Consider the following 25,571-nt stretch of genomic DNA (forward strand, 5'->3'; position numbering starts at 1 on the left):
CACAAACTTACACAAAGTGCAGCATTAATTGAGCTCATTGACCTATGTGTGGCTGGGCTGGAGGTGGTAGTAATCAGTGGGCTCCCTGTGGGGGTTCTGTGTTGTGCAGAACTTTGATCCGACACGTGCGGCTGATTAGAGGAAGTCATTAGGAGGGAGGACGTTGTTAACACGTAGCCTCTCAGATAGGTAGAGGGCAGCTCCACAAAACTGCTTCGTGTGTCTTGGTAAGTAGCACTCTGCAATTTACAGCTGGCAGTGCTGCTGATGGTGTTTGTGATTCAGTCAGTATTTTCTGTATATACTGTGTCATATGGTTTGGATGGCCTCACTTTGACAGTTTAAAGGGTCTTATTTTGATGGAATATTGGAGCAGAATATCACAGGCAGGGATAGAAAGAGTTTTATTAGATAAGAACAGGGCTCCAGACTGCTACCATTCAGTTTCATTTTGCGCCTATTTTTGGAGACAGTACCACTACATTTTATAACAATGATCACCAGTGTGACTTGCAAATATTCCCCCCGTTTGTTTGTTTGTTTTTTTTTAATTATTATTTGTTTTGTGTTTTAAAATCAACCAAGAGAATTGGCGTCATGTGTACGTTGCTGCACGAACAACATTACATCTGTTCTACTCATTGAGACTTTGCTCTGCTTTGCCTGTGTCTGTCTCCAATGGCAGTGGCAGCTGGCTTAACCATGGAAATGCGAGTGACAGTGATCTTAAGCGCAATATTTTTCTCAGTCAGCCAACCTGGATTAAATCCCATCCACCTGTGCTTTTCAGGTGGTCTAGAGCAGTGGCTCCCAACTGGTCCAGATTTCTCCTTAGTCGTTAGTTCAAGGTCCACACAGTTTAATATATTCAGAGTCATACCTGCATCTGGCCATGTCGTTGAGCTAGTTTGGTGTCTCTGTTAAGTAGCTGTCTTCACTAGACAGCAGGAAACGGCACTTCAAAATAAAAGCTCTGTGCCAGAAATTCACTGTACTTCAACATAAAGTGTGGTTTCTGCTTCAAACTAAATGTCACTCACGTCTTGAAGGAATATAAAAAAAAAAGCCCAGGACATACATGTGACTATGTCCACTTTTTAAAATAAGGTGTTACCACGGAGTATAAAATACATACTGATATGGAAATAAGATTAAATGGATTTCATTCACAGGAAGTATAAAGCATGTTGTTACCTCTTTAAATTAAGAAATCCCATTAAATTCTGAGGGGAATTACTTTGTTCTTTAATTTAGAGTTGCTAGGAGAACAAAAAACTCTATATACAGACTATATTACAGACTATAAACAGACATACATAGTACATTGTGCACTATGCAATATCTACATACACCTGTAATTCCCACCAGTAATGTTCCCAGAGAGTATCAGCAAACTTCAGAGCTGCGTAGCTAAGAGTTTGTGTCTCTTTCTTTAAAATATAACATTACATTGTTGATTCTGTTGTTTGTCTATGTATTACTAGCATTTTTGAGTAATATAATTAAGACTGAAAAAATATGAATGTGCTGCACACTGATTTAAAGTGATGCTAATAAATTTTGTGCTGGTGCCCCTAAACTTTTCAGTCAAGACTACGAGTGCTACTAGTGAACAGCCTGAGCCCTGTAGGGAAGTAGGTAGCAGGATATTTATGTAAAAGTGTAATTAAAAATACTTCAAAACGTAACATATGTTTATATATTTAAGTAAAAAGGTTTTGTGAAATGTGTTGTTGACCTGATAGTGTATTTTATTAAGTACTGAACATTACTGGGCATCCTCAGGCAGTGGATAAATCATGTTCAATACTTATTCTTAGAGATGGGTGGACAAATTTGTCCTATAACTAGTTCAAGTGCTGCACTGAAGTGCTACTGGCTATTGTTCAGCAATGCTGCAAAGTGCCCCTCTATTAGCTTAGCTCTGAGAATGCTGCTGATATAATACAATGCCCTATAGATTGAGCTGAGATGGACAGCAAATAGAGGCAAATAGAAAAATCAAAAGAGCCAATGACATCAGTGAGGGCCGTGGCAGATTGTGTGGACTGTGTAGGCTGCGTATCAGGAAGCTCGTGATGAGTCAGGACAGGAAGTTGGTTGGTGTCGTTCACAGAAAAGGCCTCTAAGGCTCTTGGATGTGATAGGAGAAAGATGGGAGACCTTGTACTCGCCTGACAAACGTTCTTTTGTGTAACAGGGGGATCACAAGGACACAGTCGGGGGTTTGTAGTGGGGGAGAACATGATAGACACATGATTGAAACTGGGAAAGATTGTAGAGGAATGTGGGGGCTTCTCTGTTTCTGACTCAAAACCCTTAAGGCCAAGTTGGCTTGAGTAGTGACATCATGCGTCTTGGTATGCTCGAGTGACAGTTTTAGCTTTTCTCCCACTGACATCCAATTAAAATGATTTGTTTGCGAAGCTTGCATGTGAAGATTAAAAGGAGTGTGCCTGCTTCCAGCTGCATCTCCACTGTTATGTGAAATTATGTGCAAAAAAAGGGTGATCCTTCTCACTTAGGATAGATGGTGGTCATCTTGGCTGCTGCATATCCTGGCTTGCACACTCCTTCGCTGAGGTTGCCGTACTTGTATGCCAACTCTGGTGGCCTGTACATTGCAAGAACACAGGAGAGCGATTAATCAGACACATTGTGATAACTGATTATCAATTACACTGACACATTTCTAAGCCCCAAAAACTGAGCTTGTCAAACAATCTGCTTGAGAGATAGGTGGAAAAAAACGGGTTGCGTAGGAAGTTGAGAGCTCAGCAACAGCTCAGAGGATCACCTGTGTGTGGCGAGACAAAGCAGAGGGGCCTTGTTCAAATAATCACACCGGCAGTGCTAAAACTAGAACCTCCCGATTACTAGAATGATCATTAATAATCTGATGTATGCCATGAATCTAGTTCAAATAAACAGCGAGAAGGGAGGGAGGCCCGAGTCGTAGCACTATGTGAGGCCCGAAATCAGAGCTGGCAGGAGAAGCTGTCGACTGGGGCTTCTTGTGCACAATTTGGAGCTCCTCTATGTTGATATATCAAGGGAATACTTCACTCCACAAATAATAATTTGTGTATCAGTTGCTCACCTTGTGTTACGTTGAGTAAACTTTTATTCTTGCATGCTCCCAGAGAATAAAGAACCAAATAACTGAGAAAATCCTTGAGGAATTGAAGTCATACGTGACCAAGTTTAACAACAGTAAAACTATATCAAAGCATTCGATTACAAACTTTAACATAACTCGTGGAGTATGATCCAAGTCTAATATATCCATCATACACTCAGTACTTCCCAAACAGACTGCCCTTTATGACAGAGAACTGAACTGAAAGTGAAACTTACCTATGCTCTCTTCAAAGCCAGACTGCATTGACAAAAATAGTAATTTTATCTTGCTGTACATGAGAGCTGCTGGTCTACTGCTGCCTCAATCAGTTGTTTGTTTTTGTTATTGTGTGAGTTTGATGAATCTGAACAAACCCTTTAAAACACCAAGGTCACACAACAATACAAACAAACTAAATGATCAGGGCAGCAGTAGACCAAAAGCTCTCATGTTCAGCAAGGTAAAATAACTTTTTCCTCAATGGAGTCTGGCTTTGAAATAGCAGATATGAGAAATAACAAGCAGAAATAAGTTTCACTTTTAATCAAGTTTTCCTACAGAAAGGGCCGTTTGTTTGGAAAGTGCGACTGGACAAATGAGACTTGGATTATACTGTGCAAGACGAGTTTTGTGCGCGTGTGTGTGTCTAACAGTTTGGCTTTAAATATTCAGTAAAAACTAAACAGTAATGATCTCTCGTTTCTTACGTTTATAAACAACAGTAACTCAGAGTGAGATTCAGACTCTGTATACAATATTAATAGTTCAACTAAATAAAATCTACCACAAATTACACATTAAAACAGTTTCCAAACACAAAAATGCCCCCTGGGATATATATATATATATATATATATATATATATATATATATATATATATATAAAAAATGTATGTATATGTATATAAAAATCAACAGGTGATTTCCTTCTTTTAGCAAAAAAATGACTCAGTTGTTTTTTTTTTTTTCCACCTGGACCTTTATGCTTTGCCATTTCTCCTCTAATCATCACGCTGTAACCTGTGACAGGCTGTTATGATACCACAACTATCGTACATTCACATATATGGAGGTTTTTTGTCGAGACACGAGCGTTACATAGGTTTACGTTACCAGAAGTTTAATCGCTTTATGACACCGATTCTCGTTTGCATACGGCGAGAGAGGAGAGGGAGACACGCAGTGCTGCTGCCAGAGGAGCCGCTGAATGAGTTCCCTCTGAGCAGTAAGTTGCTAAAAGAGTCTGAGAAGTCCGGGGCTGTTCATAAAACATTCAGGACGCCACAGATTATTCCACACTACTGAAGCTGCTCTTCTTTTTGGAACCACTGCGGAGTCGGTTATACTTTCGCTTTCAGACATGCTTGTTGTTGCCATGGGTAACAATATGACGTCAATATGTCAACAAGTCAAAAAAATGCGGGTATCACGCAAACGAGATGATATGGCACACCACTAGTAACGCGAGGTGAGTAACTGATACACAAGTGGTCATTTAGGGGGTTAGGTAACCCTTTAAATTTCTGTATGCTAGAATGCTGTTTCTTTGCAGCTTGGCCTCAACTGGCCTCAAGTTGGTACAGGATTTGGTGGGAAAGAAAACTTGGGGGCACTTTTCCATCCAATCCAATCAGTCAGACCACCAGCAGAAATAAATTACAAATCACAAAACTAATTACCAGCTTTATGATGAATTGCAAGCTTGTCTGCATGTGCTCTACTGGAGTAATTTATGACGCTGTAGATATAATGTAAGGAGCTGCATCAGATAAACTGAAGCCATGTGAAAACCACCTTAAAGTGTGTGCTGACATAGTGCTTACAGTGTGTGAGCAGAGTGCAGACAGACGTGCCCCGTGGGAGCCGGGGTGGTGATGGGAGTGTATGATTATTGCCTGCATGGTAATGGGAGGACCGGAGAAAGGCCCTTATCGTGGCAGTTTAGAGCAAGAGTGTCAAACCAATTCAGGGAATTATACACGAATCAACAGACACGCTGACACAATGACGGCTATGTAATGACTCAATGTAGCATGTTCTCGCCCTGACAAACCACAGCCGCTCTGGAATAAAAGGCGAAAACACCAACTACATCACGATTCACACAAATCTCTTCATGTGTTACTCAGACCACCGATTAAATCTGTGCATTTGTCACCAGGTTTTGGTTTGGACTCCAATGAGACATAACGTGTTTATTTAAAAACATCGAGGGAGATTAATCGGCTGAAAGTTTACGTTTTCCTGTTTCATGTTTCCCCATTGATCAACCGGAACGTGTATGAATAAGTGCTCACTGGAACAAGCTGCAAAACATACCTAAACTAATGGAGTCAAAGTAACTGGGAATTCAGCTATTCTAAATATAACAACTAGAAATATCCCACACAGTACATGATGGAGAGTTGCTAAACGTGACAAATGTTTACTACATCGAGATGTACTCACAGTTTTGTGTCCAGCTGCAGCAGAAAGCCCTGCTTATCATACACTGGAAAAGAAAGAGAAGAGGAAATTACTACGCAGCTCTACAATGCAGAGAAAAAGAGACAAAAAGTACAGCATGTGGACACTTTCTATGGTTGAATCGTTAGCACTGTTCATCCAATGTACATAATTGCAACTATCAGCTCAATGGCTGTAGTTGTAAACAACCTGTGCATCGTTCACAGTGAAAACAAAATGGCGAATGTAAAAGAAAATAAAAGCATTAGAATTAAGGATTTGTGACAAACAAGCGAGGTTAGGGAGAAGCCAGCCAAAACAATCTGTTGAGTTTAAAATAAAGTTAGAAAAGAAGTTAGAGATCACCTATGGACAACCAAAGGGGTGGCCAATAGGTGCCTGGTGAAGCGTTGAGGTAGAAGACAGAGAAGCACAGAGGTAAAAATATTTTTGGAGAAATGAGAACTTTATTCTCAGTGATGTCATTTGAGTATCTATGTCTTACATTCTATAATTACAGAGTCTATTAAACAATGTCTGTCAGTGAAATGCTGTAATTAGCATCACAGAGATCTACGTTTAACATGAGCATTAGTTGAAAGTAGGAAGAGCGTGGTATTACTCCTGTGGTTGCGGATCTTGTCTTCACAGAGAAGAAGCTGGAGGAGAAAGATAAAGAAAAGGACAATGGGAATGCGTGACGGCTGGTTAGGGAAGAATCCAAGCACTGCCCTGGAGGATGGGGACTTTGCCATGGCAGCCAAGATGAGCGAGTGAGTGTGTGTGCGTTATGTTTCTGTTGAGAAGCATAAAGCAGCCAAAGGGTCAAGTCGAGGCGACAGCTGGGGAGAAATTAAAGCGGCAGGGTCCTACCATTACGACAAATGTTGGTCTGTGGAACCTGACAGTATTATGCACCAAAACTCCTGCAGACTGCTTCACTTGCCAACCATTTGTTACTGAGCCAAGACAACAGAGGGCAGTGTTGTATCACACTGCAGCTTCATGTGAAGGACCATGACTGAGCAAGATGTTTTATCCCTCACTAGTTGTCATGGGTACCAAATTCAGTTGCTTTCCCAGTTAAGAACACACCTGACTGACAAAGTTGGCTCTTTTGTTTTTGAAAATTATAAACTTCTCAACCCAAATGTGGCTGCTGAAGTATCGCAGGGTTTTAAAAGGCTCTGTCATTTTCTTATAATGGTGGCGGTACAACAAGGATGAGTGGGGGGGTTCGATTGGTGGGGCTGCAGATGTACCTGAGCCTACTATTCGTCCCACGGTGATGTCCGTTTCCATTTCTGAAACACAAAATGGTCAGTTAGCAGCATTTGAGGTCAGTCTGTTATGGGGCAGCATTGGACTTGAACACAAAGCCAACTGCAAATGCCAGACATTATAGAGTCAGAAGAAGCAAGGGAGGAGAAGGAGCTGTTAGAATTATAATTCAGACTACTGGGATTAAAGCTACTAAGTCTCAATCTTTATTCAAAGGCGGAAAGCCCAGTGAAGTGGAAAATTAACTGCAGAAAGCCCCCATTGTGTTTCTGTGATTACATGACAGTAGTATATTGAAAGTTAACCATAAGAACTGCATGAGTGAATGAGCACAAACATTTTTGGTAATAAAACACAAAAAAACAAATGATGATAGGTGGATGAAAGTGGTAAAAATGTAAAGCTTTCATTGTTGCGTTAGCAGAGATATATATTCCAACGAAAAAAAAAAATCTTATTAGCCCAGGGTAAAATCACCCAGCTGACAGTTTGACAGTCACCCAGTATAAACGGGCAGGGTCTCAGTGCCTCTACCTGTAATTCTTTTCACTTCAGCCCCTTTAGTCGGGGCTACAGTTGTCTCTTCTGCATCACTCTCTGAAAACAAAAGGGGTTAAGACACTGAAAAAAAGATCACCAGTGTAGAGCTGTGGAAGCAACGATACAACTATTAACCAAGACCAAAGCACTCAGAATATTTAGAATAAAAGAATGTTTTCAACATCAGCAGAACACAGACCGGAGCTACGCACAAAAGCAGGTGCACAAAAAGGCAGACACAGAGACAGAGAGAAACAAAACATTGAAGGTTTAAGGCTAATCCCCTGATGTGCATCACAGTGACATTCACAACAATGCAGAATAAATGTTTTAGAATCTACAGAGAATAACTTAGTGCTGGACAACATGGTCTATAAATAATACTGCGATATTTTAGGTTATGTCGTGACACACACACTGTATATATATCTCGATATTTTAAAATCTTCTCTAAACTACTGTAGATACTAAAATACTAAATTACTAAACTAATGTTACAAAAAAGCTAAATAAAGAACTTACTTTTATATAATAAAGTTAAATAATATACTGTCATGTTAAGTTAAATAAAGAAGCTACTGTTACATAAGGTTAAATATGATACAGTTATAATAAAATTAAATAAAGTAGCTATTGTTATAATAAATTAAAGTACTGTTTTAATGAAGTATAATAAAGTACTATTATAACAGAGTAAAATAAAGTACTGTTATAATAAATTTAAATCAACTACAGTTCCCAAAAAGTTGAATAAAGTAGCTATTGTTATATAACAAGGTAAAATAATAAATAAAATAAAAATAAATAAATAATAAATTTAAATCAACTAGAGTTACAGTTAATCACTTCAATAAACTACAGTCACAATAAAATTAAACAAAGTAGGTACAATAAAGTAAAAAGTACAATAAAGTGCTGTTATAATAAAGTTAAAGTACAGTTATGATACATTAAAACAAACTGCAGTTACAATAAAGTTAAATAAAGTAGCAATTGTTATACAGTAAAGTAAAATAAACTACTGTTACAATGAAGTAAAATAAATTACAGTTACAACAAAGTTAAATAAAGTAGCAATTGTTGTACAGTAAAGTAAAATAAACCACTGTTACAATGAAGTTAAATAAAGCAGCTATAGTTATATAATAAAGTTAAATAAAGTACTGTTATAATGAAGTAAAATTGAATACTGTTATCATAAAGATCAACAAAGCATTTGTTATAATGAAATAATAAATCAAAGTGGAACCATTGGCGCTTTTATTCTGAAGGTCACGGCTCGACTCGGGCCAGAAGTCTTAATTTTTATGCTGTGAACTTAAAGCCTCTGGTCAACAGTTAGCTGTTAGCAGTTAACGAAAAGTTTAACTTTACCGCAGCACTGTTAAACATGAAGGTTTAGTCACTGTGAGAGGGCGACAAACTAACAGCTGTCCAGTCATACACTAATAATATTTGCAAGTTGCACTGGTGCTCCATGGTTGCAAAATGTGACTACATAGTTGTGGTCTGCAGCCCTGCAGATACAAAACACACGCCTCTCTTGATTACATACTATCCCAGGAGTGTGTGGTCTGCATGGGCGGTGGAATGCTTGTGACTTATGGTGTGAGTCTTTTTTTTTTTTTTTTTCTTTCTTTTTGTCTGCAAGAGGGAGAGCAAGACAACAAAACGTCTCATGCCAGTGGCTTAAAAAAATGACGTCACATCAAATGGCGTTAGCGATAGTCATTTTATATATCCCATGCGTAACAGCCCACGATACATTGAGTGAACTCAATCGCCCATCCCTAGAATGACTTATTATACAAGTCTGTCATATTACAAATTCACAGAACAATGTGAGAGATTCTCAATGTTTCTGAAAGAATATGTGCTAACAGCAGTGACAAACCCACAGTAACGATGACTTACTCTGAACTTGCTTTAAGCCGTGTTTATTGTGCTTCAGGATTTTTTGCAACTGCTGCACATTTTGCATTCTACATCTCCTTTCAGATTAATTATTCTAATTTGTTTTACCAAACAGACAAAAACACAGAACCTTTACTTAAGAAGCCGGTGAGCTTCAAACAAAAACACCACACAGGTTTTAGAGAAAAAAATGAAAACAGTCGCTTCTATCAAAACAATCACAGCACAGCTGACGTGTTGTTTCATCCAAACGCTGATGATTAACCACGACTAAACTACAAAGCCCTCTTTAAAACAGACCAAGAACAAAAAGTGCTCCTTGTGACAAAGACAGCATCAAATTCTGCAAATGTAAATTGTTGTACAGACCTGTCTTCTTTTATTATAGGCTGTAAGCACAATGCAGCCTCTCCATGTGAGGGCTGCTGGCAGATCAAATTCCCCAATTAGGAAGCGTCAAACCCTGTCCCAGCTGAAACTGTATAGGTGTACACTGATGACCACAAGAGAAGGCAATCCCTGATGTTGAAAACCAAGCTGGGCTCAGGGATATTTAGAGCACGCTCTTTGAGCAACGGCTGATCTTACTGCTAATCAAGCATGGACAACGACAGGGGGATGGGAAATCCCTCTTAGAAAGATCATGTATCTTTATAGATTGTAGAGCAAAATGTAAAAACATTTTTAAAGATATTTAGGACACAATTAAAACAAATGGATTTGTCATGACAACATCAATTTCATGAACTATTTGAGTGTTTTATTTTAGAAAAGCGATTAGGAGTGAAATCAACAGAGTTAAAAGTTGCAGCTTGTTGGCACAAATGTCAGCAGCTTGACTGGTGGAAGTGGAATACATTAATTTCTCACCATGCAGGTGTTAATTTCAAGTGCGATTTAAAACCCTGCGGTGGTTTTGCTGTTAGTAGCAACAAAGCAAACTATTATGAGTGAGTGCACTGCTGGGAAACTCTGAATTCAAAAGCATGTGTGTTGAAACTCCATCATGCACCACAACGTTTGACGGAAAGATGACTAGTCACTCACAAGTGTTGGCCTATCAATGTGGCTGCGTTATGTCGAGAGGACAGACTCAAAACTCAAAACAAAACCCTTTAAGTGGTGTTGTGGGATCCAAAACGCTTTAAGTGGTGTTGTGGGATCCATGTGTAAAAGGGGTTAAACACAGGTCATGTCCACATCACGGAATAATACAATCTGAAATCAACATTCACACTATTTACCACACTTCTCTGAAACATAAAACAAAACCAAAAAAAAGTTGACAAAGGGCACAAAAATCTTAGCACAATGTCCACATACCACTGTATACCGCCCACACATTTCCGATATACAAAACACTGTTATCAAGCAACCAAAATACCACACTTAGGTCATGCGATTACTAGTGAATCATTTTAATTAAAACTGAACAAACTCAAAGTGCTGATGAAAGTCATGAGATGTGGCTGAAAGCTCTGGAAAATGTCCATTATCAGATAAACATGATCATTTGATTTTAGCTATTTTAAACATGGTTTTCTGTGGCCTCCATCACTTATACTGCCCTACAAAAGCTAACCTGAACTCTATGCCACCAGAGGGCCCAGTGCCCACTTGACGTGTCACATACCAATGACAAAAACCACTATATACTAGTTTATTACCAAAAAACTGAGGTGTATTTTTTAAGATGACAGTGTGCATGAATAACAAAAGACTAGATTTTAGTTTCGCCTCCACAGTCAGCCAAGATGGTCGATCATGCATCTCACACTCTTGGGCACGGGAAGAACAATGAAGACCTAATCTGGTTGACCTTGTGTTATTCTAGAGAAAACAGGGTGTAAATATTGCAGTAAGTACAAAATCCAACCAAAACCCACAGCAAACTGCAGTAAATGGTGTTACTGCGTTATTTGGGAATCTATCAGGCCAAGAAAAATCACAGTAGGTGTATTACGGCCAATGGTGAATGTGAGAATGAGGATGATGCCAGTGACAAAATAACTGGTAATGTCACACTGGCCTTAGCAAGATTAGTGATGAAGATGAAGACGATGATGTCAAGTAATCTTAAATTAGGTCAAAACTGATGAAGTGAATATTACAACAAAATAATACCCTGAGGGTTGCTTTAAGTTCTCTCTGTTACTACCTTTAAAACAGACATCTTTAAAATAAATAAAACAAATTAAATCTAGTAAGAAATTAAAAGTTTTCCTCCAAAATTGTACCTACTGCACTTTGCTTCTGCATGACCTATAAAGCTATACAAAGCTTTATACAAAGGCAGAGTACAGTAACTACAACTTAGGTGCATTTTTCAGGTCATAGGTCAAATAATTGATCTTTTTTAGGCATCAAAATGACTATTCTTTTTTAGTTTCAGTGTTACCCTAGTTACTGCAGTCAGTCTTTGTAGGACAGTACAGTGTGTAACAATAAAGCAAAACACACTGTTTTGTTGTTCACACTAACATATCTTTCTGTTTCTTCTATCAGAAACCTACACACTTTGTAAAATAGTGATTTGATTGCACTTTCTTCTCCAAGGTCAACAATAATTTCTGTCCTGCTGCACTGGGAGAGTCGATCGAATCGCTGTTTAATCCTCACAAAGTTGTCTTACAACATGAATACAAATCAACGACAGCAGTTGTGTTGTAAATGCTTATATTGACACTCAAAATAAGCCAGAGGCCATGGAAAGTTTGCTCCAATAACAACACAAGTGCCCGTTCATGTCTGTGCAGGCGCACACTGTTGCATCACTTGTACAGCTGCATATTAAATGCACAAAAAAAACAGCCTGGTTTTTAGGGTTTTTTTTTTTTTTACAGTGATTCAGCAGGCTGTGTGAACTTATTTCATCGTAGCTGCACAGGCTTTAACTGTGGTTTGAGTTGAATCAGACACATTAAAAAAGCCCCAACAATTCTTGAACATGTTAACTGAGAGCACCTCTGGAGCAGCTATGACAAATACTATTTAGAAGCTAGCTACACTGAGTGAAAAAAAACTATAGTTGAAAGAACACAGGTAAAGTGGACAGAGGCCCCTCATCACTCCAGCCTTACAAGAGTCAAACATCCACTCCAGCTGACAACAGAGGAATGGCAACGGTCACACGAAGCTGCTCTGAAATTGACACTCCAAGGTCGCTGCCACGGCACACTCAAAAGATAACGTGAAACAAATGGACACAAAAAGTGCTGCCTCTGGCCACTGGTAGAAAAACAGACAGAAATCCAGGGAACAGAATTCAGCAGTGAGGCTCATTACTCAAACAGGCCTGGATAAATCATATCACAGGGGGGCTACAGAGGAACAACAGGTCAGAGTACGAACCCTCTGAATGTGGTGACCATCAGGTGGATCTGCATAAAGCGGCTCGTTAAACCCAACTCCTGTCACAGCCCTGTGACAAGCATCACACACACTTTCTACAGGACACCAGCTTGTCAAGGCATGGGCTTATTGAAAAGACAACTTACACAGCATCAGATTCTGTGTTATAAATCACAATTCTCCAAATCTATGATTCGGCCAGACTTTCAGTTTAATGGTTACTTTTAATCCTTTTTTTCCAGCACCAACGGCTTTGCAATTGTTTGTCTATTGAGTACTGATTAGTAAAGATCATTGGTTTTCTGGCCTGACAACTGTCATTGACATTTTCAAATTCATCTATCCATCCATTTTCATCCACTTATCCCAGACTGGGTCATGGGGGCAGCAGGCCGAGCAAGACACTCCAGAAATCCCTCTCCCCAGCAACGCTTTCCAGCTCCTCCTGGGGGACCCCAAGGTGTTCCCAGGTCAGATGAGATATGTAATCCCTCCAGCATGTTCTGGGTCTGCCCCGGAGCCTCCTACCAGTGGGACGTGCCTGAACACCTCTAACGGGAGGCGCCCAGGAGGCATCCTGATCAGATGCCCGAACCACCTCAACTGGCCCCTTTCAACGCGAAGGAGCAGCGGCTCTACTCCGAGCTCCCTCCAGCTGTCCGAGCTCCTTACCCTATCTCTAAGGCTGAGCCCAGCCACCCCACGGAGGAAACTCATTTCGGGCACTCGTATCTGCAATTGCGGATACATTTTCAAATTGTTTTTTTAAAAAAGGTAGGCTACATGGTATCAAGAGTGATCGAACTGCCATATTTTTTTTTGGAATGTACTACACTAAGGTCACATGTCAAATCTTTAATTTCAAAGGGACTTAAAGTATGCTCATTTGCAGGTTCGTACTTGCAATGAAGGTTAGTACTAGAACATGTTTAAATGCTTTATTTTCCTTATACTGTCTGTGCTGGAACACCTGTATTCACCCTTTGTCTGAAACACTATGTTTTAGCACCTGTCTTCCATAACTTGGCATCTCTGCACTATCACTGCAGCTGAGGAATGACTATGACAGGGAATAGCAGCACTTTTTACCATGAAAAAAAAATCACCATTAAAAGCTTTTGAACACAACTGGACATGTTCCAGAGAATATGATCTAAAATCGGGCAGAAATTTACAACATCGGCAACCACGTTTCCATGTTTCCCTAAAGTTAGCATGTAGCTTCATTTAGCAGTTAAGGCTGCTTGATGTAAACACTCGCAGTAACCTGGAGCAGATCTAAAGAAACCTGGCACACTATAACTCACTCATTCTGTAGCCAGAGAAGAAAAACTGATGGAAAGAGAGTAGTCAGGGCGGTCTGAAACCTGAGGTTTTTGCACACAGGCACTACTGCTACATACATTATCAGAAATTTTGGCCACACTTCATGTGAACATCCTTCATTGTTATCGCCAATTCTGCTTTAATTAAATTAATCAAAATCGAAAGCTCATTTCTACTGATTTTAACTTCACAATCAAAATCATGACACCCCTATTAATAATGCTCCCTTCTTTCATCACTTTGCATTGGTAAATACCTCAATATTTCACTTGGATTTCATATCTAAGTGCATCTTAAACCTGTGTTTTTTACTGCAAGAGGACAAAAATGAGTCTATTATAGATACACATACATTAGCGCCATCAAGTAATGGCAAAAAGGTAATGCATAGAAATGCTCTTAATGAAACATATGATGAGCAAAGCATAAGCCTCTACAGTATATATTCCATTGGTCTGTGAGGCAGTGACTGAGTCTCTACCAATACTGTTCAAGAATACGGAGAGATCATCCAGATTTGATCCTCTCAGTGAGACAGCATAGCTTAGCTGACCATCCACATGCTCCTCTCTCTCCTCTGACCCTCTTTAAGCCAAACATCTGGCACCGCAGTAACGCAGAAAGCCAATATTTCCCAGTGCATTCAAAGCTCTTCTCTTCCTGCTTTGTGCTATTGAAACACAAGTCAGGGGAGAAAAAAAAAATAAGCTCCATTCTTGTGCTTTCTTCACATCAAAGGGTGTCAGGCAGTTATTAAAATAAACTGACTGCGTATCATTTCAATCCCATGCAGGTGATGATGGTACAAGGTTGAAAGCATTTCGCTTCGCTGCTTTGGAGTTGCTGAATTGAGACAAAATGGAAGGCAACAGAAAACAAGAGGCTTGTTACACAGAGACTTTGGTCACAGCTTGAGAAACCGCTTTGATATGGACCACAGACAAGGTCATCTGTTGATCAGGCGTACGGTCTGTGATGCAACACACACACAGAAGACGTTTTGAGCAAAGTTAAACACACGTTTAGTAATCCCAGTTATGTTGGAATATGAAGAACACCACCTACATTACTGATATTATCTATAATTTATAAAGTTGGACTCATTTATGTCAGGCAGTTTTACACAACCACTAAAATTGGGGACACACTGCAACTGTACATCCATACAAGGCAGAGGGGCAGAGCAGGGTTAAGTTCAATACAGACAATTTGAAATGCCAAGGTTGACACAATTTCATGCACATTGGATGAGACAAGACCCCCTGACTGAGTTAAAATCACAGGGAGCAAGGCAAGAAATTTAGATAGTCTTCTTACCCACAGACTTACCTACCTTAATATGAAATGTGCGAACAGTAGCAGCTTATCAGACACATTTAAGGCTCATTCTGCGCTGGCTCGATGGCCCTTTCAGACAGTGGCATTGCTAAATTCTTCAGCCTGATTAGCTATTGTCTTTTGACTTTCCACACAGTTCTGTTATGGTAGAGCTCCATGTTCAAATATAACAAAACTTTAACAGATTGAAAATCAACACTTGCGCCACAGGCACAAAAAACAAGCGGATTTTGAAGTCCTATTTGTCCTCACAGCGGGACAGACGCTGGGGAACAGCGATGAGTTGAAAAGGAAGTAATGACATCAAGGAAGACGAACATTCTCTGTTTTCTATAAGTTTCCTGAGAGATTAAAGGAATAGTTCAACCCCCAAATGACCATTTACATATCAACAACTCAAACTGTGTTGTGTTAAATACAGGAAGAAAACTCTCTTTTTCTCACATGCCTCCACAGTAGACGAAGAATCCTAAATACTGAGAAAATACTTGATGAATTGGGAGTCATAGGGGATCGCATTTTACAAGAGAAAAACTATATTATATCACAGTCTCAGGCATTGGACAATTAGTGCACCTGCACTGTTTATGTGAAAGTGCTTTAAAAAGCTTAAGACTGGATAACTGAGACTTGGATTATATTGCACGAGTTGTGCGAGAGCCTTTAAAATAGACGTTTTGATACTGTTTTGCTGTTGTTGATCGCAAGCCTCCATTTTACGTAGCCTTGATTCAGTATACCCTGCATCTCTATGTTTTATTACAAATGCAAAGTACCGCACTCGTCACTGCATTCTCTATGATTTGGTTGGTTGGATGTCACTGACCATTCGCAGACGACAGCATTGGTATATTTTTATCTATAAAGCAATTTTGGGTAAACTTTCAGCCTATCTCTACAACCCTTGTTAGCTCTGGTAGTTGCCAGCTACGCTCCTCCAAGTTGGTTGTTTTTCAACGCACCTTGGACATGGATCAATCTCCAAAAGGATCTAAAAATGCTTATATCTATCAGTGAATTTAAGGGCATCATAAAGGATGTGGTGACAGAGACATGTGCTTGTTTTTCTTGAGAGGCCACTATGTTTGAATAGTTGTTGTTTTATTGTGGGTTTTGTATAATATGTTGTATTTGTTGCATTTTAAATGTGTTTTGACTGCTACCTTGGTCGGGTCTCTCTTGTAAAAGTGATTTTCGATCTCAATGGGACTTTCTGGTTAAATAAAGATTAAATAAAAATAATAATGAAGCCTCTATGGCTTCCATTCATCAAGAATTCTCTCTCTCGCAAGAAATGGAGGCATGGGAGAGTAACCGATAGACAAACGGTCATTTGAGGAGGTGGAGTATTCCTGAAGCTATTCTGCAATATAATGTTTATCTCTGTGGATTTCAAAAGCCGTTGAGTTGTCAGTTTCACAAGTGTACATTCAGATATTTTAACGTTATCAGATTTAAACCAAGAAGACATGTAAAGAAATATTACTTGGTCCTGTGTTGGCATAGTCACAGCACCTCCAATAGAAAAATGCCCCTTTTCAAACATGACATCACCGTGAAAGAGTTGCAGAACATTTAAGGAGCGAGATACATGTCTGAATGTGTTCCTGTGTATTCCCGACAACAACAGAACAAGCAAAGCTGGCTGCTGATAATTGGCACTGAGTGTAGATGGATCAGCCCTGGCTTCAACACACCATCCTGAATCATTGTATTGCTGTTCAGAAACCTAAATCCCTCTGCCTAAGATCAGTGTGTTTTTGCATCACAAAGACAGCAGTTGGGAAAGCAACGGACTTGACATGAATGGGCACATTTCTCCGTCAGGCTAATCCAAACTGTCTAGGTCTATGATTACTAAATAAAATGTCCAACTCTAGTTCAGTCATAACCAGTGTGAAGATATCAATGACGCAACACAAGGGAGATTAAAAAGAAAAGACTGTTCTCCACGCTTTACACTTCAGAAAGCAAGCTGTCCCTCGAGCTATGCTCTCAATCTGGTTCAAAACACTCACATTAATGTTTTCTGAGCCAAAAGCTGCTCCCTGGGAATGTTTTCCTAGAAAATATACTCTGTAGGAGGCTCAGGACAAGAAAGTTCCAAAATTGTTTGAGAAATCTTCTAGCCCCCTCTGCTGGATTTTAACAGCTGTTTCAGGGCACCCACAGTGTGACATAACCCCCCACCAGCACCCCTCCTCCATCATCAGTTTGATCATGTATTTTGCCTCAACATGTATTTCTTATGGGGCCAAGTAGTAACAGTATACAAACATCCCTCATCCTCACTGTTCTAAAGGTGGATTCAGGATATTCAATGTTACAAGGAAATTACACTGACTCATAACCAACACCCAAACATACCAGGGGCATTTTTCAGTGGAAAGTGGAAGACGTGCCTTCTCGGTACATTAAAAAAGGGTATTGCAAAACTGCATTTTCAGTTATACGGTTGATGGTTTCATCATCAAAGTGTGGCAATCTCAAAATGCCATTTCCTCCTATCTACAGAAGAGAGAAAATGAGTACGCTGTCTAAGATGGAGTTAGAAAAGGCTTTCATCTCTTCCGTTTAGGTATTCTTACTGAAGCTGGGGTAGAGGGCTGTCAATACATTTCCATCTGAGAGACTGGTTTTCAGTAGCAAAGAAAGAGCAACTAACACTGGCTGTACAAGACAATCTGATTAAGCTCGCCCCACCACATCCGGTGCTCTGGTGGAGTGAATGAAAAACTAATGCAATATCAGAGACAGATACATTTTGAGGAACCAACACACAGCTTGACTAACGGTTCACCAGAGAGACTGCAGAATGAAACCAAAAGAAACAGACTGAAACAGACGCACGGTTAACTGGCAGTCAGCACAGAGAGGCAAAACAGAGACAGGTGTCGAACACGTTTTCTCAATAACATGTAGGTTTCAAAAAAGGACGATGACAGATGGATGATCAGGTGATGAATCAATGTTACAGGCAGTCAGACTGGAGGGTGTCACTTACGAGGCTTCTGGCCCCATACGTGTAGATGTAGCTTCCCAGAGGAGTAGTAAATAAAGCCCAGGACCAGCATGGGGCACAGGACGAACAGCAGCTTGTGTGTGGGCTTCATGGTCTTCAGTCATTCACATGACACCATCCAGGTCATCACCTGCAATGACAAGAGGGTACAGGGACATGGCATTTATACATCCCGAAAGAGAAGCTCGTCCATCGGCTGCAAGGAAACAATTGACAAATCCCTCTTGCAATGAGAGCAAAGAGGAACACACACACACAGGGAGGGAGTGTGGATAGAGGGAAAAGGTGGAGTCAGAATTGAAGGCTGGTTGGAGGTAAGAGGCTGGAGGTTAAGAGAGGCATGTAAATAGAAGAAAATACAATGTATGTAAATGGGATGGATGGTAGTTTTGCAAAGACTGTTTCTGGTCAGACTCCACCAAAAAAACAATTTGAATTCTCTTCTCTTGGGTATATACACCATCCTCTCTCTTCGAGGACTATTTAACAATGTCTGGAGGAAGGCAATAAAAAACACAAGTAAGAATAAGAAATATGTTTTTGTTCCTTAATTTTGACAGACTAAAAGAAGAAGCACAAAGTCGTTTTTTGTGGTCATGACCGTGCACAATGATGACAGCTACATACGAGCACGTATCAGTTCTCCAAGCGTTCATTGACAACACTGTCTCAAAAACTGCAATGTACTTAGTAAACAGGAAACCACACCCTCGCTGCTGCAGAAAGCGTGACAGTTATAAGATAAAGGGGATGAATGTCCGCCTGTCATTGTTGTTAGTTCATTTGGTGACACAAAACAGTGACACAAAATTACTGCCCCATTCAGTCAGTTTCATCTCTCAGCTAACCTGTGTCAGACACACAAGATCTGGATACAGACTGTCCGAATTATACATACTGAACCAGCAAATCATGTCGCACTACACACTGTGAATCATGTCCAGTCTACATGTCGCCTGACAGCAGACAAGACAACCCATTAGTCATCTGTGCGTATGTGTGGCCTGGCCTCTGTTTTGAACAAACTCTGCTAATTAGCTCGAGTAGCCTGCCATCTTGTGAACTGTAACCCAGCACCCTGCATGTACTCAGTATCCCAGATATGGTTTTACCTTTGCATAATCTACAGCTTTCATTAAAAACAGTGCTGTGCAGTTTCTCAGATGTGACATGTTAAATAAATAAATAAATATATATCAAATTCAATCTGGGGCATCTTTGTGTGATCCTGAGAAACTGCTAGAGGCAAGTGCAAATGAGCAAGTATAAAGCATTAGCGCAGGGAGTTGTCTGAGCAGAGTTGAGCTCAGATAAGACCGTACTATCACTGCAAAACCATGTATTTCAAAACAGCAGTTCATAATCCACATGAGGCAACAGATGCTATTCACCAAGTTATAAAAGCAATGTCTTAATGCTCTATTGATCCCCTCATATAAAATGCAACCTGATGACACCACATGGCATATCCTACATAGAATACAACTTATCCACCAGTACTTCTGTAGGTTAAATAAATAAAGTGTTAAAAATGGAAAAGTTGGTGGACAGGCTGCCAGGCAGTCGGATAGATTGCTCTTCCTGACAAGGAATTTAACTGGAAAAAACAGACACCTGTGGAATAAATTTAACAGCAGTTCGGGCGAAGTCAGGTAATTTGAGACATCAGGTAAAATGGGGCAAGTAAGGTTTTACATCTGAGGCTTTTTAAATATTAGCAGCCAAATACAAATGTGCTTTACATGACACAAACATTTTGACTGGTCTGAGAAAACTAGGATGGATTGAGCAAAGATTAAAAGAACTTGCAAGACAAGACATGTGGCATGTTTATCTTTTTTTAATTAGCAGCAGGAGTACTGCAGCTAAAAACAATATGGAGGATGCTGCTTAACTGTTTGACTTAAAAGTAAAATATTTTCACAATAAATGTATCCTTTAATGGGAAAGCATTTTGAGTGAGTACCTCAAACATTCAAGGAAAATGGAACAAAAAAATAACCTAAAATGAAGTGAAACCAGCATCTTTTCAGGTTACCTGGTGCCATAAAATGATGAATTACGCTATCATGTGCCACCCTAAATATTTTATTTTTGTCGATTAAAAATGATTGAAGGTGATGCAGTGAGTCCATGTCAGCTACAATAGTCCCAAACTAACCCTCACTGTTACACACATGCAAACATACACATGCATTTCCACTGCAGACAGACAATATGGCACCAAGGGAAGAGGCAGCAAAATAACAGAGGAAGCATGACAGAAAAGTTGGGGGATCTTTTAAATGACAAGTTGGTTACATTAATGATTTAATGAATTAATGGCTAAGCTGATAACGAGTTCAACCATTTGAAAAACAAACATGACTGTCAGATTTTACCTCACCAGCTGCCCCATGTTACCTGAACATGTCAGTGGAGTGAAGTCAGGGTTATGATGCGTTTAAAGGTCCAAATGTCTAAAATATTTTACATGGCAATGTGTTTTCTTTACAGAAATATAGCAAAGATGCAAAATAAGTTCCTAAAAGCAACACTCAAGGCAGTCTTTAGGTTTCTGAGGTGGTTTTCTTGGTAATATTACCAAGAAGTGTCACACATTACCTGAGTCCATCCTACTGCACAGTGCAGCCAGGGTTGGAAATTAACTTTTTTGTCCACCTGCCACTGATTAACAACACATTACCACTGTTTTTTAGGGGGCTGCTGAGTGAAGCAGCCACTTACATATTTTACCAGCCAACATGTACACAAGCATGCAGCCAACACCACTGCAACTCTTGGGAGCACAGTCAAAACAATGGGGTAATTTCCGCCCAAAATATTGCATTACTTGAATAACTTCTTGCGACAGAACATTTTCCAGCACCACACGACTAAATTTAACCAACAACCCGATATAATTGTGACAGGAAGATAATAAAGAGGGTAATACAGTAGTTGAGAAAGAGCTCAATCACGTCCCATAGTATAGTGTTTTAACTCACCACATCAGTGTCAACGGGTCTCAGTGGCAGCAGTGACTGTCCCCTCACGTTACGCACATTTCTTTGTACATCAAAGTTGGGTCTTTACTTTCGCTTGTGACTAGTCGTGTGGTTCACCGAGCTAACGTTAGCTAACGCTCAGTTTGCGGCACACGAAGTTGAGCAGTTAGCAAGAAGACAAACATAACGGAACTTTGAGGTCCCATAATTCAGCGCTATAACGTTACCTCAGCCTCTCCTGATACAATGGCTACTGGAGACTACCTGAGGGTTTATCTTACTTTAACAGGCTCGGTTTACTCCGAGGTGTTACACGACACTGTCAACATAACGGTCAACAGATATTAACAAGCACGCGAAGTAACGACGGCACAAAAGACGACAGCGAATATCAAGCGGCTAACCGTTAACGTTAGCTTAGCCTGTCGCTATGCTAACAACGCTACGTTGGCATAGTGGGGAAATTTGCCTTGATCCAGTCGGCAGGCCCGCAGCGTAACAACACCGCTGGTTGGGGGAATTTTTTGTGGCCAGACATGAGCTTAGTTACAAGCGCAATATGTGGCCGAAACACACGTAGCATAAATACATGTACGCAATGATACATGTGCCAAAGTGTGACAATGCTGTGGTAACCCGACGGAGGTTAGGAGAATCAAGGACCCCCGGTTTGCCAAATTTAACCACCACCATCATTGTCGACTAAAACGCGGCGCTGCAACGACTCATTGTCATTTCCAATTGATTGAGACAATTAAAGACATTACCTTTTCTTTTCTTCTGAGTCCTCGGGTCAGAAACGATGCAAGCCTTAGTTTAAATTGAGGATTGGTCGATAAAACGACCGTGTTCTCCCTCCTCTCCAAGCCATCGTGATGAAATCCGTGAGAGTGCCCTGGCTCTGTGAAGCACAAGACGACCAGTCTGACTGCGCGTTTCCCCTTCTGTCTCAGCAGCTCTAGTTTACATCAGGAGGAAAAAGCTGCACCTCCATCAACACTACCACCATCAGCGGCTGCTCACTGCTCTAGCAGCAACACAGTTTGTCGGCTACAGTCACATGAGGAGGTATCTCCGTGAATTATGATGCCCCCTCCTGATTTAACAGAAAATGAATGCACCTTTTCAGATGGTTCTTCACGTGGTGCCCCCTCTCTGTATGTCAGCTGTTAAACATTTCATTGTGGCTGGGTTTGCATTTATAGCACACACGTCAGGCACCCCACCACCACCAGCCGACTGCAACAGTACTTGCTCAGCAGCAATAATAGAGATGCAATAATGTAAAGAGCCGGTTGAACTGCATGCCCCTCACTATACTGGTATGTGACTGATCAGCACTACTGTGTGATTGCCCATACAGGTGAGAGACATGCTGCTGCTATCCCACAGTCAGGGTTGGATTTGCTGAAATCCAAACAGCTAACAGGTTATTAGTGGTGTAAAAGTATACATCAATACAAGGGCGTAGGTTATGTCTCAACTTGGGGGGGCTCTTATGTAATGGCATCAAAATTTTAACCATCAAACACTTAATTTCTTGCATCCGGGTGGATTTTTAGGCCCTGATCACACAGAAAGTGTTTTAGCTTTTTGTAATTGTTTTAAATGAGAATGAAGCTATTTGTTTGCGGTTTTTGCATTGCCTAGAGCACCTTTCTGCACTCTAGGCACCTGGCGTTTTTGCCACGGTGATAAAAAAAAAACAACTTAAACACAGAAAGCGTTTGAAGGTTGCAAGATGCAAGGTGCACCGCACTGCCTTTTTTAAATTGAATGCCACTGGTGAAAAAAAAAACAAAAAAAAAAAACGCTTGCTGTGCCTTTTTATTGTTGCCAGGCCACCACGGACTCACCTCCTTAGCCTAACCTTCCCATGTAATCAATCTACTGTTTATTTATCTGTTTATTTATTTGACAGTATGTTCCTAAAATGTTGAGGCAGAGAGTACTTGCTGTAGCTCTAGTTGAGGGTGAGAGGCTGTCAGTAAATAGTTTGTTAGGCACAGGGAAACAGAGATCTGTGTGGGTACATAAGGGTGGATCATGGGAAGTACAACCAGTTGGTCCAGGAGCTTCACCTCCATGATGGCCGTTTCCAGGCATATTTTAGGATGATTCAGGGGGCAGTTTGACAACCTGCTGTCTATCGTCTGGCCGTATAGCTCTGAGTATCCAGCAACCGCTACCACCAGTTTTTCCATTGTTTACCAACTGTAAACTTGTTGTGACTACCATAGATGGCCCGCCTCTCAAATCATCCGATTAGACAATGGGAAAAAAGATGACAATAAAAGAGATGACGTGGGGTGTTTTTTCTGCTCTGAGTTGACATTTTTTCACCTCAAGAGTTCGCTTAGAGTACAGAAACACTAGGCACGTCACAATGCAAAAACCACAAGCATTCTCATTAAAAACAATTACAAAAAGGCGCCTCCAGCTGCTAAAATGCTCTCTGTGTAATCAGGGCCTTGGGTGGAAATGCGCCCCACATGATCTCAGCTTTTTGCCCATTGTCCAATCGGATGATTTGAGAGGCGGGCCTTCTGTGGTGGTCACGACAACAACTTTACAGTTGCTAAACAATGGAGAAGAAACTGGTGGTAGCAGTTGCTTGATACACAGAACTATACGGCCCCTGAGTCATCCTAAAATATGCCTGGAAATAGCCATCTCTGAGGCGAAGCTCCTGGACCAACTGGTGGTACTCCCTGTGATCCACTCGCTTTTTTAGGGTCTCATGTACCCACATAGATCTTCGTTTCCCTGTGCCCAACAAACTATTAACTGACAGTGTCTCACCCTCAACCAGAGCTACAGCAAGTACCCTCTGCCTCAACATTTTCGTAACTAAATACTTTTTTTATTTTACTAGCGACATTCAGTTTTAAAAAAAAAAGGCAGTGCAGTGCGCCTCATGATTTGCAACCTGCAAAACACTATCTGTGTGATTGGGGGCCTTATGTACCAAGTTGTGCGTTTTCTCCATTAACTTATGACGTAGCTGCCTTAAATTTTGTCAAAATAAAAGTCCTCTACTATGAATCAATATCCAACAACCTTAAATACCAGTAGTAGTGGCGGTCAGTATATAGTCTAAACATAGAAAACACCACCAACCAGTGACTGTATTTGCTCTGCACTCGTTTACAGTGATTTCCCTGAAATGTTTAGCTATAATTACCCCTCAGGGAACTACAAATAGTAATTACCTACACAAGCGTGAGCCCCTTTAGCTCCATGATTCATTCTGATACCTTCCAGGATGAGAGTGTTCCTGTCCACAAGCCATAAGCTGTTTGTCACAACCTGTTATTTGGAGTCTTGTTGAGTCTACATAAATGACTTGTATCCAAGGAGGCAGTTTCTACAGTTACGGTCATCATGATGTCCACAGGTGGTCAAACAAAACTACTGCTGACTGCAGCGCCAGAAAGAAAAGCTTAAAACTTATACTGGAATTTATGAAAAAAAAAGATATACAGAGGTGATGAAGAGCCAAAGGTGGTCACTTGTTAATAGTTTCTATCTTAAAGGGACAGCCACCCCAAAATCCAAAACATATATTTGTCCTCTTACCTGTAATGCTATTTATCAGTCAGTCATTGAGTTGCAGAGTGTTGGAGATATCGGCTGTACAGATGTCTGCCTTCTCTCCAGTATAATGGAACTAGATGGCACTTGGCTTGTGGTGCTCAAAGTGCCAAGATAATACATTTAAAAAAATTCAACAGCAATGTCCCTACCAAAAATCATGCCACAGTTAGTAAAGATAATCCACAGACCTCGTTGTGAGCAATTGCATGTAGGAACTATTTTTTTCCTACTGAACTACACTCGCCAAATTGTCCACAGAGGTCTCTTCCACTCCAAAACAAACAGATCTGGTGATTTAACCCAGTTAAAACGCCAAATATAGTAGGGTTACAGTAGAAACACGGCGGTGAAACATGGCAGACTCTGTGGACGAGGACTTGCTCCCTTTGTAGAATTAATTGGCTCAGTCTAAGGTCACAAAAACACAGTGATTCTTATTTTCAGGTGATTATACACTAAAGAGAACATACCTCTTGTAATATATTCGATATCTACCAATGTACCCCCCTAACTCCTACACACTGGACCTTTAATTGTCGTTGGGTTATTTTGTCTCTATTAATGAGACCTGCACTTTTAAAAGGTTTTGTTGTATCACCCAGACCAAGTCATACCACAGTCTGCCATCACTAATATCATTCAGAGGAGA

The 25,571-nt window shown here is 40.4% G+C and overlaps 1 protein-coding gene across 5 annotated transcripts in view; it reads right to left on the reverse strand.

Annotated features, from left to right (window-relative positions):
* The window catches only part of st3gal3b (ST3 beta-galactoside alpha-2,3-sialyltransferase 3b), a 79,601-nt gene that overhangs the window by 41,729 nt on the left and 12,301 nt on the right, over positions 1-25,571 (reverse strand). The window contains exons 1-6 of one of the 5 annotated variants that reach the window (XM_049599071.1): positions 22,093-22,457; positions 18,321-18,468; positions 7,382-7,444; positions 6,829-6,870; positions 5,570-5,612; positions 2,522-2,614 (exon numbers count right to left, since the gene is read on the reverse strand). In XM_049599071.1, the coding sequence (XP_049455028.1) occupies positions 2,522-2,614; positions 5,570-5,612; positions 6,829-6,870; positions 7,382-7,444; positions 18,321-18,429 (350 nt within the window). In that variant the 5' untranslated portion in view covers positions 18,430-18,468; positions 22,093-22,457. Of the gene's footprint in view, positions 1-2,521; positions 2,615-5,569; positions 5,613-6,828; positions 6,871-7,381; positions 7,445-18,320; positions 18,469-21,325; positions 21,672-22,092; positions 22,458-25,571 lie in introns of those variants that run through there. The other 4 variants (XM_049599073.1, XM_049599072.1, XM_049599074.1 and 1 more) reach the window with 4 other exon arrangements.

Source organism: Epinephelus fuscoguttatus, linkage group LG15 (assembly GCF_011397635.1).
Source record: "Epinephelus fuscoguttatus linkage group LG15, E.fuscoguttatus.final_Chr_v1".
NCBI classification, from domain to species: domain Eukaryota; kingdom Metazoa; phylum Chordata; class Actinopteri; order Perciformes; family Serranidae; genus Epinephelus; species Epinephelus fuscoguttatus.